The 27,021-nt window shown below is 44.5% G+C and overlaps 1 protein-coding gene across 5 annotated transcripts in view; it reads left to right on the plus strand.

Moving 5' to 3' along the window:
- Positions 1–27,021, plus strand: part of map3k14a (mitogen-activated protein kinase kinase kinase 14a) — a 57,020-nt gene that overhangs the window by 16,241 nt on the left and 13,758 nt on the right. For 3 of the 5 annotated variants that reach the window (XM_078223778.1, XM_078223782.1, XM_078223779.1), the window contains exons 2-7: positions 18,417–18,647; positions 19,500–19,569; positions 20,869–21,091; positions 21,727–22,377; positions 23,488–23,625; positions 25,120–25,249. In XM_078223778.1, coding sequence (XP_078079904.1) covers positions 18,431–18,647; positions 19,500–19,569; positions 20,869–21,091; positions 21,727–22,377; positions 23,488–23,625; positions 25,120–25,249 — 1,429 coding nt within the window. In that variant the 5' untranslated portion in view covers positions 18,417–18,430. Of the gene's footprint in view, positions 1–1,289; positions 1,383–11,340; positions 11,454–18,416; positions 18,648–19,499; positions 19,570–20,868; positions 21,092–21,726; positions 22,378–23,487; positions 23,626–25,119; positions 25,250–27,021 lie in introns of those variants that run through there. The other 2 variants (XM_078223781.1, XM_078223780.1) reach the window with 2 other exon arrangements.

The following is a 27,021-nucleotide window of genomic DNA, read 5'->3' on the forward strand; positions in this document are numbered from 1 at the left end:
ATGTCTATGATTTGTTGAGGGCAGGAGTGATTAAATGACAAAAGGGAAGATGGTGGTCATGGGATAGGTAGAGAAACACAAGATGGTTCAGAAGCAATGTAAATGGTCACAATGAGGAGCCGCTGCTTATTGTAACCGCTCCTCCTGTAGTTGGCATGTATCCAACTCCAGCACCACCCAAAAGTAGACCTGGAAAGTGGTGTGTGTTTTGACTGTAAGAGCAGCTGCCACATCAACTATCTGGCAGCTTCCTTAGCCAGGTATTTGGACAGGGTGAGGGAGGGGGGAGCAGAATGTTTGAACTGATGCAAGTGCTGGTGAGTGGACAATACCCATCACAATTGTAGTCAGTTTCCCTAGCAGATACTGCATGATTTTCAGTGCTGAACCGCTTGCCTGCATGTTCCTTCACCTGTCTTCATGCCAAGCTACCCGATCTGTCAGTGTGCTGCATGAGGAAATTTAAGCCCATTGCCAGTGGATGGGCAGCTGTCATTGGCATCTTGCCCATGCCACGCACCTACTCTGATTTCTTTTTGCAGTGGTATAAATAATTCCTTGGGCAGAGTGTCCTCTTATGGCCTATCTCCCCTTTATCTGTGTCCCTCAACATTCTGCACTGCATGTCCCTTTTGACTTCTATCCTTTTATTTGTGACATTGCTGCAATGCAGTTTGGAAATAAATAAGGAAAAGAATTGCATGTGAAGTGCACCCTTCCCAACCTCAGGATGCTTCCTAGTTAATGAGTTACCTTTGAGGTGTAGTGATTATAGTCATGTAGTAAGTAAACTTGTACAAAGCAGCCTGTGCCTCAGTGTCCCAAGATAGCTGGCCAATAGAGGTGAGACAATTTTAGATGCTAACATTATCTGATCTAATTGCATAATTAAACTAAGAGGATGGAGTCCAGGAATAGGAGCTAAAAATAGATTCGGTAACTATGTTATGCACAAGATACGATTAAGTACAAGGGCCAGTTTGCCTCCTTCCCCATGGGGCAGTTGGCAGGGCTCAGCAGCAGTGTAGCTACAGTATCTGATGCCTTCCCAAGCTGAGTTGCACCCAGTTTGGCATTCCATTAACGTGGCTTACCCAGGCCTGCCCCAGAGAAGGTTGTATGCGGTTGAATGAGGCCTGGATGACCGATTTATAGAGCTGGCCATTGGATCTGGGCCTTTGGACCTGGTATTAACCAGAAAGCCCCCAGGCTCCAATGTTCACTTAGTTGTGCAAAACAGTAAAATTGCCGAGCTTCCAAACTTGCTGCTCTGGGCTCTTGAGCATCCACTAACTCCAATAGAAATCAAAATCAGGAGAGAGATAAAGGGACTACTGACTTGCTGTCACCGATCTGCATCCGGAAGGTTCTGCTGCAAACAGGTAAGGATTCTGCAGACTGGGTTTGGGATTAACTGCTGGCTCAGGATTATCTCTCCTTGCACGTTCTCTCAGCCTCTGATAAGTGCTTGCTTTTGAAAGAGGCAGCACCCTTTCTTATTTGGTTGTGCCACATGCAGTGATCATGGGCAAGCTGCTCCCAGCACTCCAAGTCGATATCAGAATTCCTAATGAAGCCTTTCCTGGCTGCCTAAGTGTTTCCTTTGACCGCCATGCAAGCACACCCCAGACTCAAACTCTCCATTGAAGATTCACTTTGGTTGGTAAGTGTCAGGCATTCCGGATACATCACCAGCCCAACTCAGTTGTGACTGTACCAGTATGATGTGGATGCTTGGCAATGCCAGCTCAGGTGTGGTACCTCAGTGCCTGGTATTTTGTCAGGCTCTCTGACCTTCAGAAGCTTCTGAAAGCAGCTCAAGTAAAAGTGGGCTACTCCTGTCCTTAACTTCCTATGTCTCAATGCCAGCCGTCACCTCAGCATGTTTTCTACGTTGCTGCTTTCTAAATGGGTGTCCACACAATGTTCAGGAGGTGCTGCATGATGTAAAATATTATTATAGACCCAGGGGAACAATGTGCTTTGTCATCTTGCAGTGATAAACACTATATCAAAGTTGCTGTCCTCTTTAATTAAAGCAAAGCATTTTGGTTCTGCTCCGGGAATAGGCTATCAACAAAATCACTTTGCCCCAGTGGAAATCTGGGGACAGTGGGTTAAGGAAGACACTCCGGTGCAGTACTGAGGGAGTGCTACACTGTCAGGGGTGCAGTCTTATGGATCAGAAATGAGGCTCTGTCTGCTTCTTAGGATGTAACAGATCCCCTGGCACTATTTTGAAGAAGAGCAAGAGAGTCCTGGCAGTGTCCTGGACAATATTTAGCCCTCAATCAACATGAGTATAACAGATTATCTGGTCGTGATCACATTACTACCTATGGGAGCTTGCTGTGCACAAATTGGCGACCGTGTTTTTTGTAAATTGCAAAGTTATTTATTTGGCGGAATGTTTTGGGACGTCCTGAGGTTGTGAAAAGTGCAAATACTTAATTTTTTTAAATTTCAAGACAGAAATTCAGTTTTAATTAAGTCAGGCATGGGTGAAGACAACAAGCCTGTTGAAGTTCCTTGTATTTTTGACTCTTATTTCGGGGCAAAAAACATCCTTTTTATGACATGTCAAATTGTCCTGCCATTAAATCTTGATTTAAAAAAAAATGTGTTCATAATGTTTGCCTGTCAGAGCTCGGCTATCAAAGTGTTTTGAAACCTCCAGTTTTTATTTTCTCTGGAAAGAGGAAACTACTTTTTCAGTAATTAGTAGACTAGACTAGTGAACATTCCTGGTGCGTCCCGTTCTGTTTAGGTAAACCCAGTTTCAGACAGTTATATACAAACATATTGTGCAGCATCCAGATTTCAAATGGCTTAATTTCCTGTCTCCGAGTGCTCTGGGTGGAGCTCCCCCAACTTTGGCCTCCTAAGAATCATCTGCATTCATTCACCCGCAATGCGACATGGATTTCACACTCTCATTCCCACACACAGGAGGTTTGGAGGCTTTTTAGCACTTTACACGATGCAATCTTCTGTCTGAAAATATCTGCATTTAATTCAGCCACTGCTGAATTGACTTAACCTTCGGCCGTCGAAATGATACAGCACAGAAGGGGGTCATTTGGTCTACCTTGTCCGTGCCGACCCAAAGACACACAGGTGCCCTTTCTAATCCAATTTTGCTGCACATGACCCATAGCCATGCAGCTTACAGCAGTTAAGGTGCAGATCCAGGTATTCTTTAGAGTCCAGGGTTTCTGCCTCCACCACCAACTCAGGCAGCGAATTCCAAACACCTACCATGCTCTGTAAAAAAAAAAAAGGGTTTCCTTGTGTCCCCTCTAATCTTTCTACCACTTAGTTTGAATCTATGACATAGAACATAGAACATTACAGCGCAGTACAGGCCCTTCGGCCCTCGATGTTGTGCCGACCAGTGAAACCAATCTAAAGTCCCTCTAATCTACACTATTCCAATATCATCCATATGTTTATCCAATAACCATTTGAATGCTCTTAATGTTGATGAGTCCACTACTGCTGCAGGCAGGGCATTCCACGCCCTTACTACTCTGAGTAAAGAACCTACCTCTAACATCTGTCCTATATCTCTCACCCCTCAATTTAAAGCTATGTCCCCTCGTGTTAGCCATCACCATCCGAGGAAAAAGGCTCTCACTATCCACCCTATCTAATCCTCTGATCATCTTGTATGCCTCTATTAAGTCACCTCTTAACCTTCTTCTCTCTAATGAAAACAACCTCAAGTCCCTCAGCCTTTCCTCATACGATCTTCCCACCATACCAGGCAACATCCTGGTAAATCTCTTCTGCACCCTTTCCAACACTTCCACATCTTTCCTATAATACGGCGACCAGAACTGTACGCAATACTCCAAGTGCGGCCGCACCAGAGTTTTGTACAGTTGCAGCATGACCTCATGGCTCCGAAACTCAATCCCTCTACCAATAAAAGCTAACGCACTGTATGCCTTCTTAACAACCCTATCAACCTGGGTGCCAACTTTCAGGGATCTATGCACATGGACACCCAGATCCCTCTGTTCATCCACACTACCAAGTATCTTACTTTTAGCCCAGTACTCTGTATTCCTGTTACTCCTTCCAAAGTGAATCACCTCACACTTTTCCGCATTAAACTCCATTTGCCACCATTAGCCCAGTACTCTGTATTCCTGTTACTCCTTCCAAAGTGAATCACCTCACACTTTTCCGCATTAAACTCCATTTGCCACCTCTCAGTCCAGCTCTGCAGCTTATCTATGTCCCTCTGTAACCTGCCACTTCCCTCCGCACTGTCTACAACTCCACCGACTTTAGTGTCATCCGCAAATTTACTAATCCATCCTTCTACGCCCTCATCCAGGTAATTTATAAAAATGACAAACAGCAGTGGCCCCAAAACAGATCCTTGCAGTACACCACTAGTAACTGAACTCCAGGCTGAATATTTCCCATCAACCACCACCCTCTGTTTTCTTACAGTTAGCCAATTCCTGATCCAAACCACTAAATCACCCTCAATCCCATGTGTCCGTATTTTCTGCAATAGCTTACCATGGGGAACCTTATCAAACGCTTTGCTGAAATCCATATACACCACATCAACTGCTTTACTCTCATCCACCTCTTTGGTCACCTTCTCAAAGAACTCAATAAGATTTCTAAGGCACGACCTACCCTTCACAAAACCATGCCGACTATCTCTAATCAAATTATTCCTTTCCAGGTGATTATAAATCCTATCTCTTATAATCCTTTCCAATACTTTGCCCACAACAGAAGTAAGGCTCGCCGGTCTATAATTACCAGGGTTGTCCCTACTCCCCTTCTTGAACAAGGGGACAACATTTGCTATCCTCCAGTCTTCTGGCACTGTTCCTGTAGACAATGACGACACAAAGATCAAAGCCAAAGGCTCTGCAATCTCCTCTCTAGCCTCCCAGAGAATCCTGGGATAAATCCCATCCGGCCCAGGGGACTTATCTATTTTTACCCTTTCCAGAATTGCTAACACCTCCTCCTTATGAACCTCAATCCTGTCCAGTCCAACAGGCTGCATCTCAGTACTCCCCTCGACAACACTGTCCCTCTCCTGTGTGAATACCGACAAAAAATATTCATTTAGTGCCTCTCCTATCTCTTCAGACTCCACGCACAACTTCCCACTACTGTCCTTGACTGGCCCTAATCTTACCCTAGTCATTCTTTTACTCCTGACATACCTATAGAAAGGCTGAGAAAGTAGAAGCGTTGATGGTTTCTTTTAACTATAGTGTCGGCATGGGGGGACCAGGACAGGTTGTTGGTGATCTGAACACCTAAAAACTTGAAGCTCTCGACCCTTTCTACTTCGTCCTCGTTGATATGATCTGGAACCAAGCAAGGCTGCTGCCCCAGTGTCCCCCTCCATCTTCACTGGCTGATCCTCCAGTAATAGTGATCCAGTATTGATGAGATGAGACGTGAAGGCTCAGTTAGGGCGCTTGAGAGTTACAAGTTAGCCAGGAAGGACCTAAAGAAAGAGTTAAGAAGAGCATTGACCTCTAGTTTTTCAACCCTCTGCCAAGGGAAACAGGTTCCTCCTGTCTACTCATATCTCTACCCCTCACAATTTTGTATACATCAATCATGTCACCCCTCAGCCTCCTCTGTTCCAAGGAAAACAACCATAACTTCTCCAATCTCTCCTCCAGCCCTGGCAACATTCTAGTAATTACATACTTCCTATAATGTAGTGACCAGAATTGCACACAATACTCCAGACACCATTGTCTTATACAGTTCCATCATTATATCCCTTGTTTTGAATTCTATACCTCTGCCAATGAAGGAGAGCATTCCATATGCCTTCCTTACAACCTTATCTACCTATACTGCTACCTTTAGGGGCCTGTGCACTTGCAAATCAAGATCTCTCACTTAATCTGTCTCTTTTAGTATATTCCAATTTATTGTGTATTTCCTTTTACTGTTTTTCCTCCCTAAATGCATCACCTCACACTTACCAGAGTTGAATTCAATCTGCCACCAACCCACCCATATCATTTTGGAGCTGGCAGCTTTCCTCTACACTAACCACTATATGGCCAATTTTGTATCATCTGCAAATTTCCCAATCATGCGCTCCACATTCAAGTCCAAATCATTAACCATGGCCTTGTTTATTCAAGCTTGTGTAACAAATAAAAGGCATCATGTGTAATACAATCACAGCATATTTTTGCCAAAGATACATTAACAATATTCCTTTTGACTTGAAACTTCAGCCATCCCCCCCACCCTGGATGATTGCCATCCAAATGATAGATCAAACTTTCAAATTTGTGACTTGCTTGTATCAGTCCTTGCTGGTCGTGTACAATATAATGTTACTACCTTGCAAGATTGGCCTGTAGCCTACAGGATCCAGGACACTGCTGTGTGCAACCCTGAGAAAAATCATCAGAACATGAAAAAAGATAGTTATGTTTTGTAAGTTTCTTTAAACATTTCTCTTTACCAGATAGAAAAATATTGAAAATGGGGGACAAAGGGGTGTTTAGCTGACAGCTAATCATTCAATTGGATAATAATCTTTTTCCTTTCCAATTGGCATAAAAACTCAGTGAGTCACAAAGATGGTGTGTTGCTGAAGTGATACGTGGAGCATGGGAGCAAGTCATGTGACAAAACCTCCAGGAATATATTTAATCACAGTTGGCAACCCTATGTACGAATTAGATATTCTCTCAACGCCTGAAGAAACAAACCAACCCTGTGTCCAAGTTTGCGGATGTTACAAAACTAGGCAGAAACGTGAGTTGTGAGGAAGATGCAATGTGGCTACAGGAGAATTTGGACAGACTTAGTTAGTGGGCAAGAACATGCCAGCTGGAATATATTGTGGAAAGATGTGAGGTAATCCATTTTGTTGGAAGGAACGGATGTGCAGAGTATTTACTCAGTGGTAAGAAATTAGAAAGTGTAAATGTGTGAAGAGACCTGGATGTCCTTGTCCATAAAGTCACTGAAGGCTAACATGCAGGTGCAGCAAGCTATTAGGAAGGCTAATGGAATGTTAGCCTTTATCACAAGAGGATTTGAGTACAGGAGTAGTGAGTTCTTTATTCAATTGTACAGGAGCTTGGTTAGACCATGCCTGGAGTACTGTGTGCAGTTTTGGTCCCCTTACCTCAGAAAGGATATTATTACCATAAAGGGAGTGCAACGAAGCTTCACCAGACTTGTTCCGGGAATGGCGGGACTGTCCTATGAAGAGAAATTGGTGAAACTAGGCCTGTATTCTCTAGCGTTCCGAAGAATGAGAGGTGATTTCACTGAATCCTATAAAATACTTAAAGGAATAGGTAGGGGAGATGCAGGTAAGATGTTTCCCCTTGGTTGGTAGTCTGGAACTAGGGGGCATAATTTCAAAATAAGGGGCTTGCTACTAAGGACTGAGAAGAGGAGAAATTTCTTTACACAGAGGGTTGTGAATCGTTGGAATCTTCTACCCCAGAGGCTGTGGAAGCTCAGTCATTGAGTATGTTTAAAGGAGAGATTGCTAGATTTCTGATTTACAATAAAGTAAAGAGTTATAGAGATCGTGGCTTCAAAAGGCATTGATATGTCGGATCTGCCACGCTCGTATTAAATGGTGGAGCAGGGCTGAAGGCCAACCCCTGTTCCTATGTTCCTATTCAATGAAGAGGAAAGCAGTTCTCCTGATTTGTGACCCAATATTCATCTCTCATCCGATATTATTAAAAACAGAGGAGGCAGTGGTGTAGTGGTATTGTCGCTGGACTAGTAATCCAGAGACCCCACGGTAATACTCTGGGGACCCAGGTTTGAATCCCACCATGGCAGATGGTGAAACTTGAATTCAATAAAAGAAATCTGGAATTAAGAGTCTAATGGTGACTGAAACCATTGTCGATTGTTGTAAAAACCCCATCTGATTCACTAATGTCCTTCAGGAAAGGAAATCTGCCATTCTTACCTGGTCTGGCCTACATGTGACTTCAGATCCACAACAATGTGGTTGACTCTTAGGTAAATAATAAATAAAACATGGTTGACTTTTAAATGCCCTCAGGGGTGGGCAATAAATGCTGGCCCAGCCAGCGACGCCCACATCCCATGAATGAATAAAAAAAAAAATTAGAAACAGATTGTGTTAATTTACCTCACTGCTGCTTGTGGTAGCTCACTGTATGTCGTATTGTTCAATATATTTCCATACATCACAGGAGCGACAGCACTTCTGAAGTACCTTGTTGACTGTGGTTCTTTGTTTCCTGATATGAACACAAGACATTGTTGTCAGAGCTGCATTCTGTACTGAGCTCTGGTTTCTGGTTACTGTTTTGCTGCAAGCCACTGCCGACAAGTTACTGTAGAACTTGGGCTTGACATTGCATGTGCGTACACAGCCTAGTCCCGAGAATTCAAACCTATTATTTGTCCCTTTAAAACAAAGTGAATGAATCAGTTGCATTAGCGGGGCACAGCCAACCTTTTCAATGCCGTTCACGTTACTCAGTACTTAAAGGACAGCTTTATAGCAGGAGTAAACTATAAGTTGTTGTTGTGCTGTTACTTTACATGGGGGGAACGTACAACTCACTTACTTACAATTAATCAGATGTCACAGTTTACAAAGTGTGGGTTTTTTTTGGTTTGGTTTGAACAATGTTTTGTTGGTGAAACACATTTTATTTTGTTGGCAGATGACAGGTTGACCATCAAGATTTCCATATTGCCGTTTAAAAAGTCAAATCAAAGGTATTATGCAAACTTGTGCCGATCGGGGAATGTGTAGCTTGATCCTATGTGAATGTACCTGAGGAGAACTAGTGTACATTATTCTCACGCAGATATGAGGTGCATCTTATCAGTTAGTATGGAGCCTTGCTCAGTGAAAGGGAAGATTAGATAATCAGCCAAAGAAGTCAATGTGACCGATCAGGTGAGCTGCAGTTGATGAAGAATGGAAAAGATGAAGGTTAGCCAGGAAGTCATGTCTATTGGGTGACTAAGTTTTGGCTGTGGCTTCCTGAAGCTGGTGGGCTGAGGCAGGGAAGGAGATGGGTGATATTGTGGAACTGGAAGTAAACAGTCTTGGGGTTAGAGTATTAAAGTAATGAAGCAATGGCATATTTGAAAGTCACATTGGTTAGGCTACAATTGGAGTTTTGGGTGCAGTTTTGGGCATCCCATTACAAATGATATTGAAGCCACAGAGTCAGATGGAGCTGCATGAAATGCTTTTTTAGGCCACAGCTAGATTACTTTGTGCACTTCTGGTCACCACACTATAGGAAGGATGTGATTGCACTAGAGAGGGTGCAGAGGAGATTCACCAGGATGTTAACTGGGTTGGAGCATTTCAGCTCTGAGAGGGGCTGGTTCGGCTGGGGTTGTTTTCCCTAGAGCAGAGAAGGAAGGGGGGGGGGGAACCTGATTGAGGTGAAGAAAATTATGAGGGGCATAGATAGGATAAATAGGAGATTTAGAGGGGATTTGAGAAAAGACTCTTTTTCACCCAGAGAATGGTGGGAATCTGGAACTCACTGGCTGAAAGGGTGGTAGAGGTGGCAACCCTCACAACATTTAAGAAACATTTAAATGAGCACTTGAAATGCCATAAACATACAAGGCTATGGACTGAATAGGATTAGAATAGATAGGTAGGTGCTTGAGCGTGAGCTGAAGTATGGTGGGCTGGAGGGCCTCATTTTGTGTTGTAAAACCCTGTGACATGATAGTGTAAATTCATAATTTGGTGAGGCTTTGAAGTCCTTTTTAATGTTTTAACCATCAGCACTAAAACACAATAGCCAGTCATCACCAATTGCTTGTTGTGGAGCCTTACAACCAAAAAGAAAAATAATATGTATGTGAAGTGCTGAGAGATGTTATAATGAAGTGAAGGAATTCAAATGTTACACATTGAAAGGGAGGACTGGCATTTATATAATTGTGCTCACATCCTCGTTAGGAAAACCAAAGGCACTCTGCAACTATTAAAGTATTTTCGAAGTGTAGTCACTGATGATGAAGAAATGTGGTGCTCACACAAGCATCAATTTGATAATGAGCAGATAATCTGTTTTAGTGAGATTGGCCAGGACTGGTGGCACGGTGGTTAGCACTGCTGCCTCACAGCGCCAAAGATCCTGGTTCAAATCCGGCCTTGGGTAACTGTGTGGAGTTTGCACATTCTCCCTGTGTGGGTTTCCTCTGGGTGCCCTGGTTTCCTCCCACAATCAAAAGATGTGCAGGTTAGATGGATTGGCCAACCTAAATTGCCCCTTAGTGTCCAAAAATGTGCAGGCGTGTAGAAATTTCTTCTTGCAGATGGTGATGAGTCTTTGGAATTCTCTACCCCAAAGGGTGCTGGATGCTTGAAGTATTTAAAGTGGAGGTGGATAAATATTTGATAGATAAAGGAATGGAGGGCTATGGGGAAATGGCACAGAAAAGGAGCTGAGGCCGGCATAGATCAGCCATGATTGTGTTGAATGGTGGGGCAGGCTTGAAGGGCCAGGTGGCCTCCTCCTGCTTCTAGTTCTTGCGTGGTTAGGTGGATGAATATGGTAAAAGCGTGTGTTATGAGATTGGGGTGGGGGCTAGGTAAGATGCTCTCATAGAATCTAAAGTGTAGGAGGAGGCCATTTGGCCCATCGAGCCTGCACTGACAGCAATCCCACCCAGGTCCTATCCCAGAACCCCACATATTTACTCCGCTAGTCCCTCTGACACTAAAGGGGCAATTTATCATGGCCAAACAACCTAGCCTGCACATCTTTGGAGTGTGGAGGAAACTGGAACACCCAGAGGAAACCCACGCAGACACGGGGGGAACATGCAAACTCCATACAGTCACCTGAGGCTGGAATTGAACCAGGTCCCTGGCGCTGTGAGGCAACAATGCTAACCACTGTATCGCCCTGTCAAAGAGCCGGTGCAGACTCGACGGGCTGAATGGCCGCCTTCTGCACTATTGGGATTCTATGGACAAGGTGCAGAACTCCCTTGTTCTATTGACTCCCATGGATTGACAGCCAGCCTGGGCTTCAGTCTAACATCTCAGGTGAGCTCCCTACAGCTAGCTCTTTGTACCAAGTGTCCAGAACAATAGAACAGTAAGAATGCCTGGGAACAGTTCGACCGGACCTGCCACCCAAACTGGGACATGCTCGTAGCAGCCAAGCCTGTTTTCAGTTAAGAAAACTTCCTGGAATGAGCTCGGACTATTCCTGTAAATCAGGAACAATAGCAGCCAATGGCTGGGCCGGCTTCTGGAGCTGAGGTCACTGTTTCTGTGCTATTGGTTGAGATTCTGGCTGCTCGCCAGCACTTTACACAGAGAGAGGAGATTGAAACTGAACAGTTCCGAGGCTGGGCTCGCTTCCTCTCTGCACAAGTCGTTTCTCAACATCAGAGGAGACTCATGTAACCCCCATCCCCTGAGTTGCAGCCTTTGGGTATGTATGTGTGTTACAGTTCTACAGAGGTTTTTGTTTGAAATCTGTCGCTGGGTGTGTAATTTCAGGAGAATCAGAGCTTAAAAACCAAAGGAGGAAACTGGAGAATAGGGAGTAAATCGTACAAGCGGGTCATTGGAATAACACGAAGGGTAACTGTATCCTTGTTTCCAAACCAGGAACACACGATCCTTCCTATCCCTTCCCCAGAAACAAAATGACTGGGAATTGTTAGCAGGCGGTTTGTTTGTTTTTCTGTTCTAACTCTCCCAGTATAGATACAGTTTGGTTATTGTTGCATCCGAGGTGCTGAGACGCTACATACTTTCCGTCCTTGCGGCTTATTTTGGTGGTGTCATGTTGGTTAGCAGCGAGTGTGTTTCGGATAAACACCGTAACCTTCTCCATTCTGCTGAATTCCGGAAAACAAAAGGGCCAGGTGCTGTCTGAGAATACATAGATTCTGGTTGAGATAGGGAGCGGAGTACAGTGACAGACAGACAGAATCATGATGCTGGCGGCTATAGAATCCCTACAGTGCAGAAGGAGGCCATTCGGCCCATCGAGTCTGCACGGACAACAAGACCCTATCCCCTGAACCCCACATATCTACCCCGCTAATCCCTCTAACCCCTCTAACCGACACATCCCAGGACACCAAGGGGCAATTTAGCATGGCCAATGCATCTAATCCGCACATCTTTGGGAGGAACCCGGAGCACCCAGAGGAAACCCACACAGACACGGGGAGAACGTGTAAACTCTGCACAGACAATGACTTTCAAGCCAGGAATCGAACCCGGGTCCCTGGAGCTGTGAGGCAATAGTGCTAACCACTGTGTCACCGTGCCGCCCATATCAGTTTATTTTTCATTTAGAACAGGCATATTTGTACCAGAGTTGATTTGCTACGGTGTCCCTTTACCCTGGTTGTCAATATTCCAATGTCACTGTTGTCAGAGGTGACTGCTTCTGCAGCGTGTGGTTAGCTGTGTTCAGTTCCCCTCTGTGCCCTTTTAAGAAGTTGGGCTGAATCCAATGAAAACAGTCTTAAGTTCAGAAGGTGTGGGCAGACTGCTGTTTTAAAAGTTATTTATTTCTGGGACCTGGTTCTGTACCCTGTCCAGACATGATGTAAAAGACTCCTCTCTTTATTGCCACTCAAAGGGCTCCTAAGTGGAATGTGTGCAGGTAGTCTCAGTTCATTTCCTAGTTGACACAAGCCCACATCATGCAACCAACAGCAGATCTGTACTGAGATGCCAGGTTCACTCAGAGAAACCACAGGCTGGCTGAAGGTGAGAGAAATTAAATAATTTGCGCTGGCCGTATAGACTTCTCTTGTAGTGCATCGGTTGGAAGATTGTTTGGAGGTAAGTGGTTCTTTACTCAACATCTAGTTTAGGCTAGGGCAATCATAGAATCCCTACAGTGCAGAAGAGACCATTCGGCCCATCGAGTCTGCACCGACTCTCTGACAGATTGGACAGGATTTTATGGCCTCACTTGCCCTGAAATCCTGCCCGAGGTGAATGGACCTTTCCATGATCTGCTCCGATTCCTGTGGCAGGTGGGATGGTAAAATTCTGGGCATTATCTTACCCAGGCCCTCTCTCCTCCCCTATCCCCGTAACCCCAGATGTTTACCATGGCCAATCCACCTAACCTACAGATCATTGGACAGTAATGCCGGAATTCTACTGCCCCGCCCGCCACATGAATCTGAGCAGGCGAGGGGCGGACAATGGGAAAGTCTGTTGACCTTGGGCAGGATTTTCTGGTCTTGGGTCAAGCGAGGCTGTAAAATCACGCCTTAAGGGGCAATTCAGCATGGCCAAACCACCTAACCTGCACACTTTTGGACTGTGGAAGGAAACCGGAGCACCCGGAGAAAATCCAGGCAGTCATGAGGAGAACATGAAAACTCCACACAGACAGTGACCCAAGGCTGGAATTGAACTTGGTCCCTGGTGCTGTGAGGCAGCAGTGTTAACCACTGTGCCTCCGTGCCACTCCTCGTGACTCCTGCCACCACTGTTATTCCTGGGAGCAACCAGGATGTCAAAATATTTTGTTTCCAACACAGATGATCTGCAGGTTCACCAAATGAGAAATAGAAATTTAGACAATTTCTTTGCCCTGAAGTAAATGGATCTTGTGAGGAGTGAATGTGATAAATTGGGACCTCTCTGTGAAAGTAGCAGCTTGTGTTGTGCTGATGTTTTGATTGGCTCACCCTATTGGATAATAGTGACTTGTGTGGAATGTAAACACCAACATGAACCCAGTTGGACCAAATGGCCTATGTCTGTGCTGTAAGACTCTGTAAATACTACCCCATTTATTTGTTGACTTGCTCCCTTCCCTTCATCTGAGGAATTGCTGCCAAGCAAGACTATATTGACATGGACCATAGTTTTTGGCTGTGTACCCAGCCCCCACTCTCTCCAGTATGTTGCTCGAATGGTCATTATTTGTGTAAACCTGGGCAGTGAGTGCCACCAGGAATCACAGCAGGGGCATCACATCCAGACTCATCCAGTTCCACCCCCAAGAATCTTAACTGAGGTCATTGGACAGCAATCTAGAACAGGAACCATACCCAGTTTTCCTTTTTATAACCAGATGGCACTGAGGCCAACCCTATCTGAGAACAGCAAACTCTGCGTAGGCTAAGATTCCAGAATGATTCTTTCTTGTTCCTGGTCTGTGTGTCTGAGTTAAACTTCTTGTGTCATTGGAAAAACCATATTATCCAGTGTAAATCGTTCTGGAATGAAATCCAATCCCGGTAGTGCTAAATGTGTCCGTCTGAACCACTGGTAGTTTTGGCCGCACCGGAGGACCTGTACGTGCACAGGATTGGTGCAAACACAGTTCCTCCACTGTATGGACAAAGAAGATCCAATCTTTCAAAAGATGCCAAAATTGCATTGCCGGATTGTACAGCTGCACTGAGAGACCATGCCCTCCCAGGGCTGAAATAAAATGGCAAAACCAAAGGCAAGCAGTCTCTAGTGGTGCGTTTGGCATCTGGAGTCTACTGTAGATCTGCCTCTGAATGCTGGATGCTAACTTCTGGCCCGTATTTATCTCTACATCAACATATAATATAGATGATTTGATCATAGAACCCTCAGAATCATAGAATCCTGACTGTGCAGTAAGAGGCATTTGGCCCATTGAGTCTGCACCGATTCTCCAAAAGAGCATCTTACCCAGGCCCACCCCACCCCTGCCCTATCCCTGTAATCCCTTGCATTTACCATGGCTAATCCACCAAACCTACACACCTTTGGACACTAATGGGCAATTCAGCATGGCCAACCCACCTAACTAATTGTGCTTGCTGTGCACAAATTGGCTTCCAAGTTTTCTAAATTACCTTGGATGTATTTTTTTATGCATTTGTGGGACATGGGTGTTGCTGGCTGGCCAGCATTTATTGCCCATCCCTAATTGCCCGACGGCAGTTGAGAGTCAACCACATTGCAGTAGCTCTGGAGTCACATGTAGGTCAGACCGGGCAAGGATGGCAGATTTCCTTCCCTAAAGTGAACCGGATGGGTTTTTCTGACAATTGACAACGGTTTCATAGTCATCAGTAGATTCTTGTATCCAGATTTCTTTTATTGAATTCACATTTCACCATCTGCTGTGGTGGGATTCGAACCCGGGTCCCCAGAACATTAGCTGAGTTCCTGGATTAATAGTCTAGCGATAATACCACCAGGCCATTGCTTCCCCCTATTTAGATGTAATGTGCTGTGTGACGTCCCAGAATTGTGAAAGATGTGGAATAAATGGAAGTCTTTCTGCTTTCTCCATCTCTAAAACAAGAGGCACATGAATGGTTCTTATTGTGAACTTATGCTTTCAACAAGTTGCCATACATCAGCGTTCTATTGAATAACTCTAATGTAACAATGTACAAAGAATTTTCCTAGTTTAACCTGTGATTTCACCAAAACAATCACATTCAAATTTGAAACCAACATCAGAACTGCTGGTTTGAGGAATAGATACTGCAGTGCTGATTAAAATACATCCGAACAAAGAGATTGAAAAGCAGAATCTGCATCCCCACCCCCATGGGCAAAGAGCTTAAAGAACTATGGGTGGAATTTAATGTTAATTGGTGCTGATTTTAGCCCACTGCTTGGCGGGTCGGTAGGAAACCTGTGCCATTTCTGAGGGGGAACTCTGACCAGATTAAGTGCCTAACTGGCCAGCGTCAGACCTTCCCCAGGATTTAAACCCCCTGAGGTGGAAATTCGCCTGCCCAGAGCTGCTGGCCAATTGGAGGCTGCCACTTTCCATTGTACAGAGCTCTGTTGGGAGTGATGGTTGCTGCCAGTGGGGCACCAAAGGAGAGGCCCAGGATCACTGATGGACCCAGGCCTCAGGTGAGTGAGCGTGGGATAGGGATTGCTGGGAGGAGGTGTGGGGCAGGAGGGTGGATAGTGGCTTTCAGCAGACACCCTCCTGCCCAATGCCAGCTCCCTCGCACAGGAACTAATCACAGGCAAACCTAGCATGGTTTGCTAGGTGGGCTCTGGGAGACATGAGAAAGCCGTGCCACTTGCATGTAACCCCTGAGCCACCACGCAATTCCAATGGGTCCAGAGATAATTAGTGTCAAGTGGCTCAATAATGAGCCTCATTGACAACATACCATAAGCATTCTCCCCGAGGCCACTCCTGCCTCCAACTTAATAGTGGGAGGGTTTCTGCACTGTCTCTCTTGTGATTAAATGGGCCTGGCCACCATATTTCCCATCGCAATGGGCTACATTAAATACTGTACTGCATATATACGTCAATGAGACACTACAGGTTTAGAGAGAGTGACCAGCGTCACTCAGTTCCACTGTTAACCCTCGTCGTGTATCCCAGCTGTAAAGATGGTTTGGAAGCAGATATAGCCTAGAAATTACTTTTACAGTGCATAGAAATCATGGCACAGAAAGAAACATTAGGCCTCGCCAGTCTACGCTGATGTTTATGCTCCACACAGTCCTCCTCATGCTCAGTTTACTTCATCTCAATAAACCTTCAGTTCCTTTCTCCCTTGTTCACTTATCCAGCATCTCCGTAAGTTAATCAATGTAGTACCATGCATACCACGTGTTACCAGTGGCTGAGACCTTGGCACCATCAGAAATCCCTTCACAATTTTAAAGGAGTTGTTTGTGAGTCCCTCTGCAGAAACTTCAGCACATAGTGGAGACTGGCACTCCAGAGCCCCACTAAGGGAGATCCACACTGTTCAGATGAGATATCAAACTGGAGCCCAGTCTTCCCTTTCAGGTGAATGTAAAGGAGCCCAGGTACTATTTGAAGAAGGGCATGGGCATTCTCCCCAGTGTCTTGGCCAATGTTTATCCCTCAGTAGAAAGCAGATTCCCTGGTCACAATTTCATTGCCATTTGTGGGATCTTGCTGTGCACAGATGTGTTTTCCACATTTATAATAATGATTACACTTCAAAAATACTTGATTTTCTGTGAAGCACTTGGGGAGGTCAAAAAATGATTTAAAAAATGTATTGTTTTAACTTTATTAAATGGGTTAGTATAGAATTACAGCCAGACCTGTCCCCTACCTACCCAGGTCTGGCTTTGTAGTACACCCCATGATGACAACTGTTACAACTAAATCAAATACTGTATGCAGAGAGAGATCCATCAAATACATACTCCTCACACCATCTGTTCACGTTTTTGTATCATTATTTAACAGTGAAGGAATTCAGGTATTTGGTGAGATGGAGATGATGAGATGAATCTGGGATTGTTCTCCTTGGAGCAGAGAGGCTAAAGAGATTGATAACAAAGATATTCAAAATTATTAGAGGTTTAGATTGGTGTCAATAAGGCTCTACTGGCAGGGGGTCAGTAACTAGAGGAAGCAGATTAGCAGAATTGTTATGATTTGTAATACATTTCTGGGAAGGCTGGCAGAAACCACTAGAGTCATAACTTTCGAAGAGAATTTGTATCCTAAATGGAGAGAAAAATTCAGGGCGACAGGGAAAGAGCAGGAGAGTGGAATTTATTAAATAGCTCTTTCAAAGAACTAGCATAAGTGTGATGGGCCAAATAAGCACCTTCTGTGTTGTATGATTCTATGGGTGGAATCTTCTGTGGGTGTCTCCCATCCTGCCTGAGAATGTGGTGAGACATACAAGCTGACTCTTAGGAAAAGGCCCAGTGTATCTTCTGCCTATCAGGCACTTAAGAGGACAGTGACGGGTCCTCCTCCCGGGTGAAGGCCCCGGGGTACAGCATCCTGCCTGCTTAGAGCAGCTGGTCAATCGAAGGCAAGCAGCTCTTACATTTGGCAGTGCTGTGGAGGAGGCCGTGGCTGCGGCTGGAACCCCCTGCTCCAAGTCCCAACATCAATGAGTGACCAGGAGGAATGTGTGGTGACAGGGAGCCTCATGGGGTGGGAGTTGCAGAGAAAGGGGGGGGGTGGGGAAGGGGTTATGGGGGGTCAGCAACAAGGACAGAAGGAGTGGCTGCCAGCGGCCACACCCTGCCATACATCCATGCCCTTGATCATGCATAGATTATTGCAGATTGAGGGATTCCCCCCTTCCCACCCATCAGCTGCCATGCAGCCTGCACAGTTTAACCAGTCACGCTGGCCACATGATAGTAGCAGAGGTGGGAAGATACCCTCATGTCAACTGAGCACTTAAGGGTCTCAAGCGCAGATGGGCCCTTCCTGCCTGGAACTTACCCAACAACTTCCCACTTGTATCAGTTCCAATGTAAACCCACCTAATTTTCAGGCCCTCCCACCTCCTTCCTCGCTTCTCATGGGGGCAGAAGATTCCATCCTATATCTTAAGACCGCAAGGTGTTAGCTGGCTGATCGTGCTGAGTAGTCACTTGGCCAAGAGTCACACTGAACTCTGGCTTGATTTATAAGATCTGGTTTTTTTTGCCTGCTTTCCAGGTCAAACAGAGGAAATGGCAGTCAAACGCTCATCTCGGCACACTGCTGAGTCCGTCATCAGGGACCAACAAGAACTCCCGATTAGCCAGATGGAGAGCAAGCGATCCGAGATCGGCGAATACAGGCGCTGTACAAAAATGTGCCTCCCGGAGAAAGTTTTAACCGAGGGAACGGCAAAACAGGAAACGGATGAACATGGAAGCAAATATTCCTACATCGCACAGGCGACAGGTGGGTAGAGAATCCTGCTGTTGTATTGTATTGGACTTAAATGACATCAGTCACTGAGAAGAGGGTTGGTAGAAATCTATTGGAGTCACCGATCTGGCAGGTCAGCACTTTTTCATTCTGTTGCAATGACGCTCTTGGATGCCAGATACTAACCATGTCCACAGACGCACCATTGTTCCCGAATGATTTTGCTCTTCTCCAAAAGGTTAAAATTTGTTAGCTTGTTGTTAACAGTAAGAATCTATTCTGTAACAGGAATGGAATTGAATCCAAACCCACTATTGTGGTTGTGTTAATAGCACCGATTGCTGAGTGGGTTCTTGATGTTAAAGGGCATCACCCACTGTTTCCCATTGTAGCAGAGGCACCGTATTAAAAAGGAAACATTCACACTCATTCTGCTTTGGAGTTCTTGAATGATCTAAAAGCCAATCCAAAGTCATTTTAAAGAATACAGGAACATAACCCTCCTGAAAAACTGGGAAAAAAATAATTGACAAGGGAATTGGAAATATAAACCTGTCTGTTTAACAGTAACTCCGAAATTACAGACTGCCAGAGCCCTTCGGTATTTTACTCATTGAGGATTTATTGACCCCAGTGAGTTAGATCCCAGAAGGTAAAAAACAACTCCTGGGATGTCATTAGCTCAGGAATTGCTGCCCCAACCCCCTGCCCATTCCTCCACCGCCACCCCCACCCCCAAATAAAAATCCAAATGAAGTTGTTAGCTGCATATTCCGATCTTTGTAAATGAGTTTGGGCAGTTTCTTGTGTTTGGATTAGTATGGCACTCCAGAGTTCTACTGGCTGTCTTTTACGTAAATTTTAACAGATTATTGGTCTTTACAGGTGTGGGGAACCAGAAGCTCATTCCCAGTTGTGAGAAGCCACAGTTTATAGCAACACCGAACAGTTACAGGTAAGGAGCTTCCAAACATTCTGCAACTAAGGACATCATCGATGCATTTTTAAAAAATTCAATCATGGCATCTGGACGTCGCTGGCTGGTCAGCATTTATTGCCCATCCTAATTGCCCTTGAGAAGGTGGTGGTGAGCTGCCTTCTTGAACCACTGCAGTTCACATGCTGTGGGTTGAACCACTGCAGTTCACATGCTGTGGGTTGACCCACAATGCCATGAGGGAGGGAATTCCAAGATTTTGACCCAGTGACTGCGAAGGAACGGTGATTATTTCAGGGTGGTGTGTGGCTTGGGGGGAACTTGAATGATCTAAATGCAAATCCAAAGTCATTTTAAAGAATATAGGAACAAAACCCTCCTAACTAACCAGACAAAAATCATTGACAAGGGAATTGGAAATATAAACCCATCCGTTTAACAGACTCACTTGTTCCCGTGTATCTGCTACCCTTGTCCTTCTAGATCGAAATGATTGTGGATTTGGAAGGTGTTGTCCAAGATTCATTGGTGAATTGTTGCAGTGCATCTTGTAGATAGTACATATGGCTGTTCCTGGTTTGAAGGAGAAGAAAGGGGGGCCTGGGACAGAGTAAAAGCTAATGTGGGATGTCACGATGGCTCAGTAATGCACAATTGTTGAGGGATCGGTCTGGTAACAGTGAAAGAGAAATTCAGAAAGTAACGCAGGTTCGAAGAGCAACCCCTCTTGTGACAGTGGCTGGGAAGGAACATGGATACAAGTGTGGGCCTTTCAATTCCTCCATCCTGTTTCACCATTCAGTTGGATCATTGCTTCAAATGCATTCACCCACCTTTGAAAGGTATCCCTTTGTAATGTTGCCTGGTGAAAATCTATCAGTTTCTGTCTTGGGAGCTCTAGTTGACCTCCGCATCACAGAGAGAGTGGGGGAGAGAGTTGGAAGAGAGTGTTCTAGATTTCCACTACCTTTTGTATAAAATGGTGCTTCCGGATTTCATTTCTGAACGTTCTAATCTTAATATCGTCCCCTCTTGCTATGATTTCCCCATCAGATGAAGTAGCTTCTCTAACTAATTGATTTAACCATTTTAACTATCTCAATTAGATCACTCCTCATCTTTTAACAAGCCAATTTTGAAACTATAAAAATAATGTTTAAAAACTTGTGTGAAAATTTAAACACTCTTGGATTGCAAAAGCTTTAAGTTTGAAGGGTTATATTGTAGAGCATATTAAAAATTGAATTCTGTGAGCATAGCACAATAATAATCATGTCAGCAGTTATTTCTTTGACCAGATCTTCTTCCTTTCCTCAGCAACCATTCGGAAAGATTGAATTTAGAAACTGTTCCAAACAATGTGGCAAAGGTGGTCGGAGGACAACTGCCCCGGCTGCAACAGGACCGAGAGACCAATAAACGCCCCAGAAGGAAGCATAGGAAGAGAAAATCCAAACACAAGGTCAAAGGCAGGACTAAAGCTTCGCAAAATCGGTCAAAGACCCCTGAGCAGGAGAGCTGCCCTCCAATACCAGTGCAAGTATGTGGCGCCCTTTCTCTGATCCTCACTTTGTGGTGTAAGCTTTAGACAGATCCACAGTTATCCTCCTGCGATGATCTTGATGATCACGGTTATAGTTCCCTGAAATGAACTGAACTAGAAGCCCAGTTTGCTGCCTTTACCCAAACAGAAAATGTTGAAAGTACTCAGCAGGTCAGGCAGCATCTGTGGAGGGAGAAGCAAAGTTAACATTTCAGATTGATAACTTTCCTTGTCACTCTTGTTTTTGCCAGAAAAGTGGGCAGATTCTTATCGGATGATTAATTAACCAAAATGTTCAAAGAAAATGAAGCAAAAAACATGTTTTTAAAATATCTGTATAATTTTCTCCAGGTTTACTTGCTGGGAAATTAATCCTTAATTCCTGCAGCCTCCTGGAAGGTTGGCAACACCAACCCTCTGCCAACATCTAATCTGTAGCCTATTTTAAAATAGATTTTCACCCTTCTTTTGTCTTTGAATAAATGGGCTGCCACCCATGGCCTACCATTTTGTAAAGTGAGCGTGGCAAAGGAGAGGCCTCTGCTAACTCCACTCCCGGCTCTGTGACTCCACTGCTGTTTATAATGTGTCTTGATTGCTCTGTTAGTGAAGTTCAATATTTTAACTTCCAGGAAGATGATGCAGAAAACAGCACCTCCGACTTTTGCAGCAGCACGGCAAGCAGCAGCAGCAGCCGTTGTGAGCTCGAACAGGCTCACCTCAGCACGGCCGGGAGAGATTCGCATGCCTTCTGTGGATTGAACCTGCAGAACCGCTTGCGGGAAGATGAAAGGATTGAGAACATGTACTTCAACATCAAACACTTTGAGAGCAGAGTGAAGAAGTCCAATGTCAGGCCCATACCCTCATCATCCATGAAACATGGTGGACTTGTGCAGAGCGTGGCCTACCCAAAAATGGCAAATAACTTTGCGTGGAAATCAGGCATGGACAAAGTGCCACAGCCTGAATTGAACCAGAATCCATTCGGGACACTGGCCTGCCTCAAAAAGCAGGAACTTTGTTTGAAAAACAATGCCGCCATGCTCTACATCAATGATGAAGGAGGGGACACTGGAATACGTATTCCCGATTCGATAAGTGCAGAAGAGACTTCCCCACCACTGCCCTCTGCCTTGCACCCTGATGGTAGGAAGGGCTACGTTACCTCTGACAGTATAAAGTTGTTGACTAATCATGCACTACAGTGGGCAAGATACTCAGTAGGGTGGAAACAAAAGGAAAAGCTTCCAGAAACCAATGAGGGCATCCTTCAACATGAGGTAGGTAATACAATACGTACCAGGTGCTAAATTATATAGTAGTTTACCGCAATGCTGGCACCCAGCCTGATGTCATTTCAGACATCGAGGAATAGGGAAAACCAATTGCTTTCTCATTTTATGCAACTCCTTAACCAGGTCCAGGTCCATCGTGGTCTTATTTGGGGCCAAGAAAGGGAGGTGGGAGCAATTTGATAGATTAAAACCTCTCTTTGAACATCCCTATCCTGTTCTGCTTTAGGAGCATGTGGTCTCTCAACCACAAACCTGGAGCAATGCTCTGGGGTTCCAGGTTCAAATCCCATCGCTGCAATTAAATTTGAATTCTAAAATAGACCTCAACCGCGCTGAGGGATCAGTCAGCTGAACTTGTCAGCTTGAGTGTCTCCTTGCCTCCCACACATTGGCTATTAAATGGCTTTAACTTTGATGCAGGCACAAGCTATTTGCTGTTACTCTCAGGTTCTGACTGGGTTGTGATATTCAGAAGACCTAAAGGAGAAGAAAATAGGCTTGTGTTTTATATGATGCCCTTCAAATCTGCTGGACATCCCTAACTGCTTTGTAGCCAACTGTTTTCATTGAATTGTAGTTAAAAGTGGTGGCCAATTTGCACACCAGGTTCGACAATCATCACATGAATGACCAGTTAATTTACTTTGGTGACTTCGGCTGAGGAAAAGTATCGGCCAGGACACCGTGCAGGCTCCTTATTCAGGTTCAGTAAAGATCCGTGGCATTTTAAACTGTCCATCTGAACATATGGGCTTCAGTTTAATCGCTCATTCTAGAGATGGAATTTCTGACAATTTCTCAAAACTACTTTGAAATGTCAGGTAGGGTTTTGTGTTGAAGTGCTGGAGGTGGGGGAAGGTGGTTTAACATACAAACTTCTGACTCAAAGGCATAAAAACTGTTCAACTCAGCAAGCTAACGCTTGACTTAGCTGCACAACTCTTGCCTCTGAGAAGAAAGTAGCTGACAGCGCTTGAGAAGGGGTGAGCTTTGTTCGCTTTGTGATTGCGAGCAGCCAATGTGGTCAACTTTCTCAGAGTGAAGTCTTGAAAGATGGAAGCTTCCTCCAGCTGACATTGTCTTTTCACTATGCAGAAACTAACGCCTGTGGACAATGAGTACAAAGAAGATCTGCAGTGGTCTCTCATCTCCACTCGTCTGGGTGTTGGAACCTTTGGAGAAGTCTATATGGCAAAGGATCACTCAACTGATTTCACCTGTGCTGCTAAAAGGGTCAGTTTGGACAACTAGACATTATCATATTTGGGAGAATATCAAGGCAGTAATTAAACCAATAGCACCAATTGCACTACCTGGGTTCCTGTGGTATTTTACTAGAACTTAACATGGAAAGAAACCTTTTATCCAATTCTTATTATAATTCACATGGGGAGCAGCTCAGTCAGTCTTGTCATGTAGCCCTAACAGCCCCATCAGATCCCCAGTCTGTGTGATGTATATCTTAGCCAGGATGCCTCTGCTAAATTTCCCTCAGTCAGAAAAGGGGAAATTAGAGAAGAGTTCCTGCTCCTATCATGATGCAGTGATACCTTGTGGAATTGTGCAATTTGGACACTCAGTTCAGCTGCTAGGCCTGTCACAATTAAATAGCTTGCCTGCCCTCACTTTCAAGGCTTGTGTATGAAAGATGGCAAATTGGATGAGGTACTCATAGCCCAACAAAGTCATCAAATTTATAATGGGAGGGGAGGAAATGTCTACTGTCCTGCTGGCAACATGGTATCCATAGGAGCAATGTGTGGCTGAATGCTTAAGAAGGTTTGTGGCAAAATGTAAGAGCCTTTGAGTAACTGAAACATATATGGAGTTAGAAAAATAACTGATACTCAACACACCAAGACCATTTTTGTCCAGTGTACTGGTGGTCTGATTCTCCTTCAAGTCTTCCTGTTTATAATATTTCATCTGTCTCTAACATTCACGGCAAGTGTTGCTTGTTTAAAATCATAATTAAATGAGCAATCAAACTGTGTTAATCCTTCAACACAGTGATAGGCATCCTAGGCTAGTGAGTGCGCTGTATGAGTATCTCTCCGACATGTCAGTGGGCCACAAGATTGAAATTGGGCTTGTTCACTAACCCCCATGAGTACGATTAAACACATTTAATACATGCCGAATATTTCATTATGAATTATAGAAAATACTTCAACATATGTTAATAAGATTGAAAACGTTTAATACGAGTCGAATATTTCATAACAAGTTATAGAAATTGCTTAATTGTTCGTATATTAATAGAACTATCAACTTTAAATGGTAAAAGCAAAGTAAATATTAATGCTTTGATTGGACACAGAGGGAGCGCACGGCTCACAGACAATCAGCATGCGCAGCACTTCACTTGTCCTTGCTTTACATGTGTAATACTTCAGTCATGACAGTAGAAAAATAAACTAAACAGATGGTAACCAGTGGAATCTGCCAATCCTGCGCATGGGCAACGGTCAACTAAATGTGTCATGGGCCACACTCAGAACCCTGATGGGTTGTCTGTGCCCCCGACCCTCACCTCTGCCTCCCCCCACCCCAGGCTGCCCACCACTGCCTTTGCAGCCCTTAGTTTGCAGAACGGAACTCACAGCACTATTTGCTCTGAATCTTTACTTAGATTTGGATTTCAGGCTAATGGTATCCAAAATTAACTTGTGCAGGAAGAATCTGCCTGAGAGTGCGTCGTCCATTAAAACTGCTCTCCTTTTCCAGATTCATGTGAGTAATTTCCAAGCACAGGAGTTGCTGACCTGGAGCAAGTTGAACTCACCGCGAATTGTTCCACTGTACGGGGGAATACGGGAAGGGGAGATGATCACACTGTTTATGCAGCTCATTCAAGGTGAGACACAAACCTTGGTATAAATGCACTTCCTCTCACATTGTGTAAATACAGCTTCATCCAGTATTCCATTTTAACCAGTCTTTTATTGGATATCAGTAATCATAAATTAACTTTCTATCCTGGGTGACTTGGGGAATATTTTGAAATTTTACACATCAATAAAATTTTACTAACCGATGCCGACATGGTGGCCCAGTGGTTAGCATTGCTGCCTCACAGCGCTAGAGACCCAGGTTCAATTCCCAGCTTGGGTCAGTGTGTGTGGAGTTTGCACATTCTCCCTGTGTCTGCGTGGGTTTCCTCCGGGTGCTCCGGTATCCTCCCACAGTCCAAAGATGTGCGAGTTAGGTTGATTGGCTGTGCTAAATTGACCCTAGTATCAGGGGGATTAGAAGGGTTAATATGTGGGGTTATGGAAATAGGGCCTGGGTGGGATGGGCCGAATGGCCTCCTTCTGTACTCTAGGGATTCTATGATTCTATCATTTCAATATTGTAATGGGCATTATTTTTGAGTCACATATTTCTTTACTGTGAAATTATCTAGGTCTCTTTCCTTTGTTAAGAAAGTCCTCTAAACCTATCACTTTGACCCTGTGTCCTGCTGTCTCCTCCTTTGGCTCTTAGTCAATTTTCATTTGGCTGAATATATTCCTGTAAATCCTTAGGACAATTCTGTATGTTAAAGACGATACAAAAAAGTTGCTGTAGACAACAACACTCCAGAAGCTCAACACCATCCAAGACAAAGCAGCCCTCTTGATTGTTACCACTTCCACAAACATTCAATCCATCCACCACCGATGAACAGTGGCAGCCGTTTGTACTATCTACAAGATGCACTGCAGGAGCTCACCAAGCCTTAGACAGCACCTTCCAAACCCACGACCGCTACCATCTAAAAAGACAAGGGCAACAGATACCTGGGAACACCACCACCTGGAGGTTCCCCTCCAAGTCACTCACCATCCTGACTTGGAAATATAATCACCGTTCCTTCATTGCTGCGTCAAAATCCTGGAATTCCTTCCCGAACAGCACTGTGTGTGTACATACACCTACAGTGGTTCATTAGGCAGCTCGCCACCACCTTCTCCAGGACAGCTAGTGATGGACAATAAATGCTGGTCTGGTTAGTGCTGCCCACATCCCATAATTGAATAAAAAAAGAAAGAGTTGAAGGGAAACCAAGCTAAATTAGCACTGAAATTTTATAGGATGTGGGCATCGCTAGCTAGGCCAGCATTTATTACCCATCCCTAATTGCAATTGAACTGAATGGCTTGCTAGGCTATTTCAGAGGATATTTAAGAGTCAACCACATTTCTGTGGGTCTGAAGTCACCCGCATGCCAGACCAGGTAAGGATGGCAGATTTCCTTCCTTACCAATCATTTTCGATTGTTGAAATTTAATTCCAGATTTTTAAAATTTAATTCAAATTCCACCATCTAGCGTGGTGGCATTTGAACCAGGGTGCTCAGAACATTAACCTGGGTCTTTGGATTATTTACTCCAGTGACAATACCACTACACCATTGTCTGCCCTTTTATTATAGATCAGTGGTAGGATTCTGTTTACATTTCAGCACAGCTAACTCCACGAGCGATGGGGAAAATCTCAGCAGGTTGGTGCTGCTCAACACCTGGATAATGCAGCAGATGTTAGCATTAACCCAGTCAATGTGTAAGACCCGTAATGTCACCAATGTGTAGCAAGTTAGACTTGAGATATTTTCCTCATATCCGGGAACAGCATTTGTGAGATTTC

Source organism: Mustelus asterias, chromosome 11, assembly GCF_964213995.1.
Source record: "Mustelus asterias chromosome 11, sMusAst1.hap1.1, whole genome shotgun sequence".
In the NCBI taxonomy this organism is placed as follows: domain Eukaryota; kingdom Metazoa; phylum Chordata; class Chondrichthyes; order Carcharhiniformes; family Triakidae; genus Mustelus; species Mustelus asterias.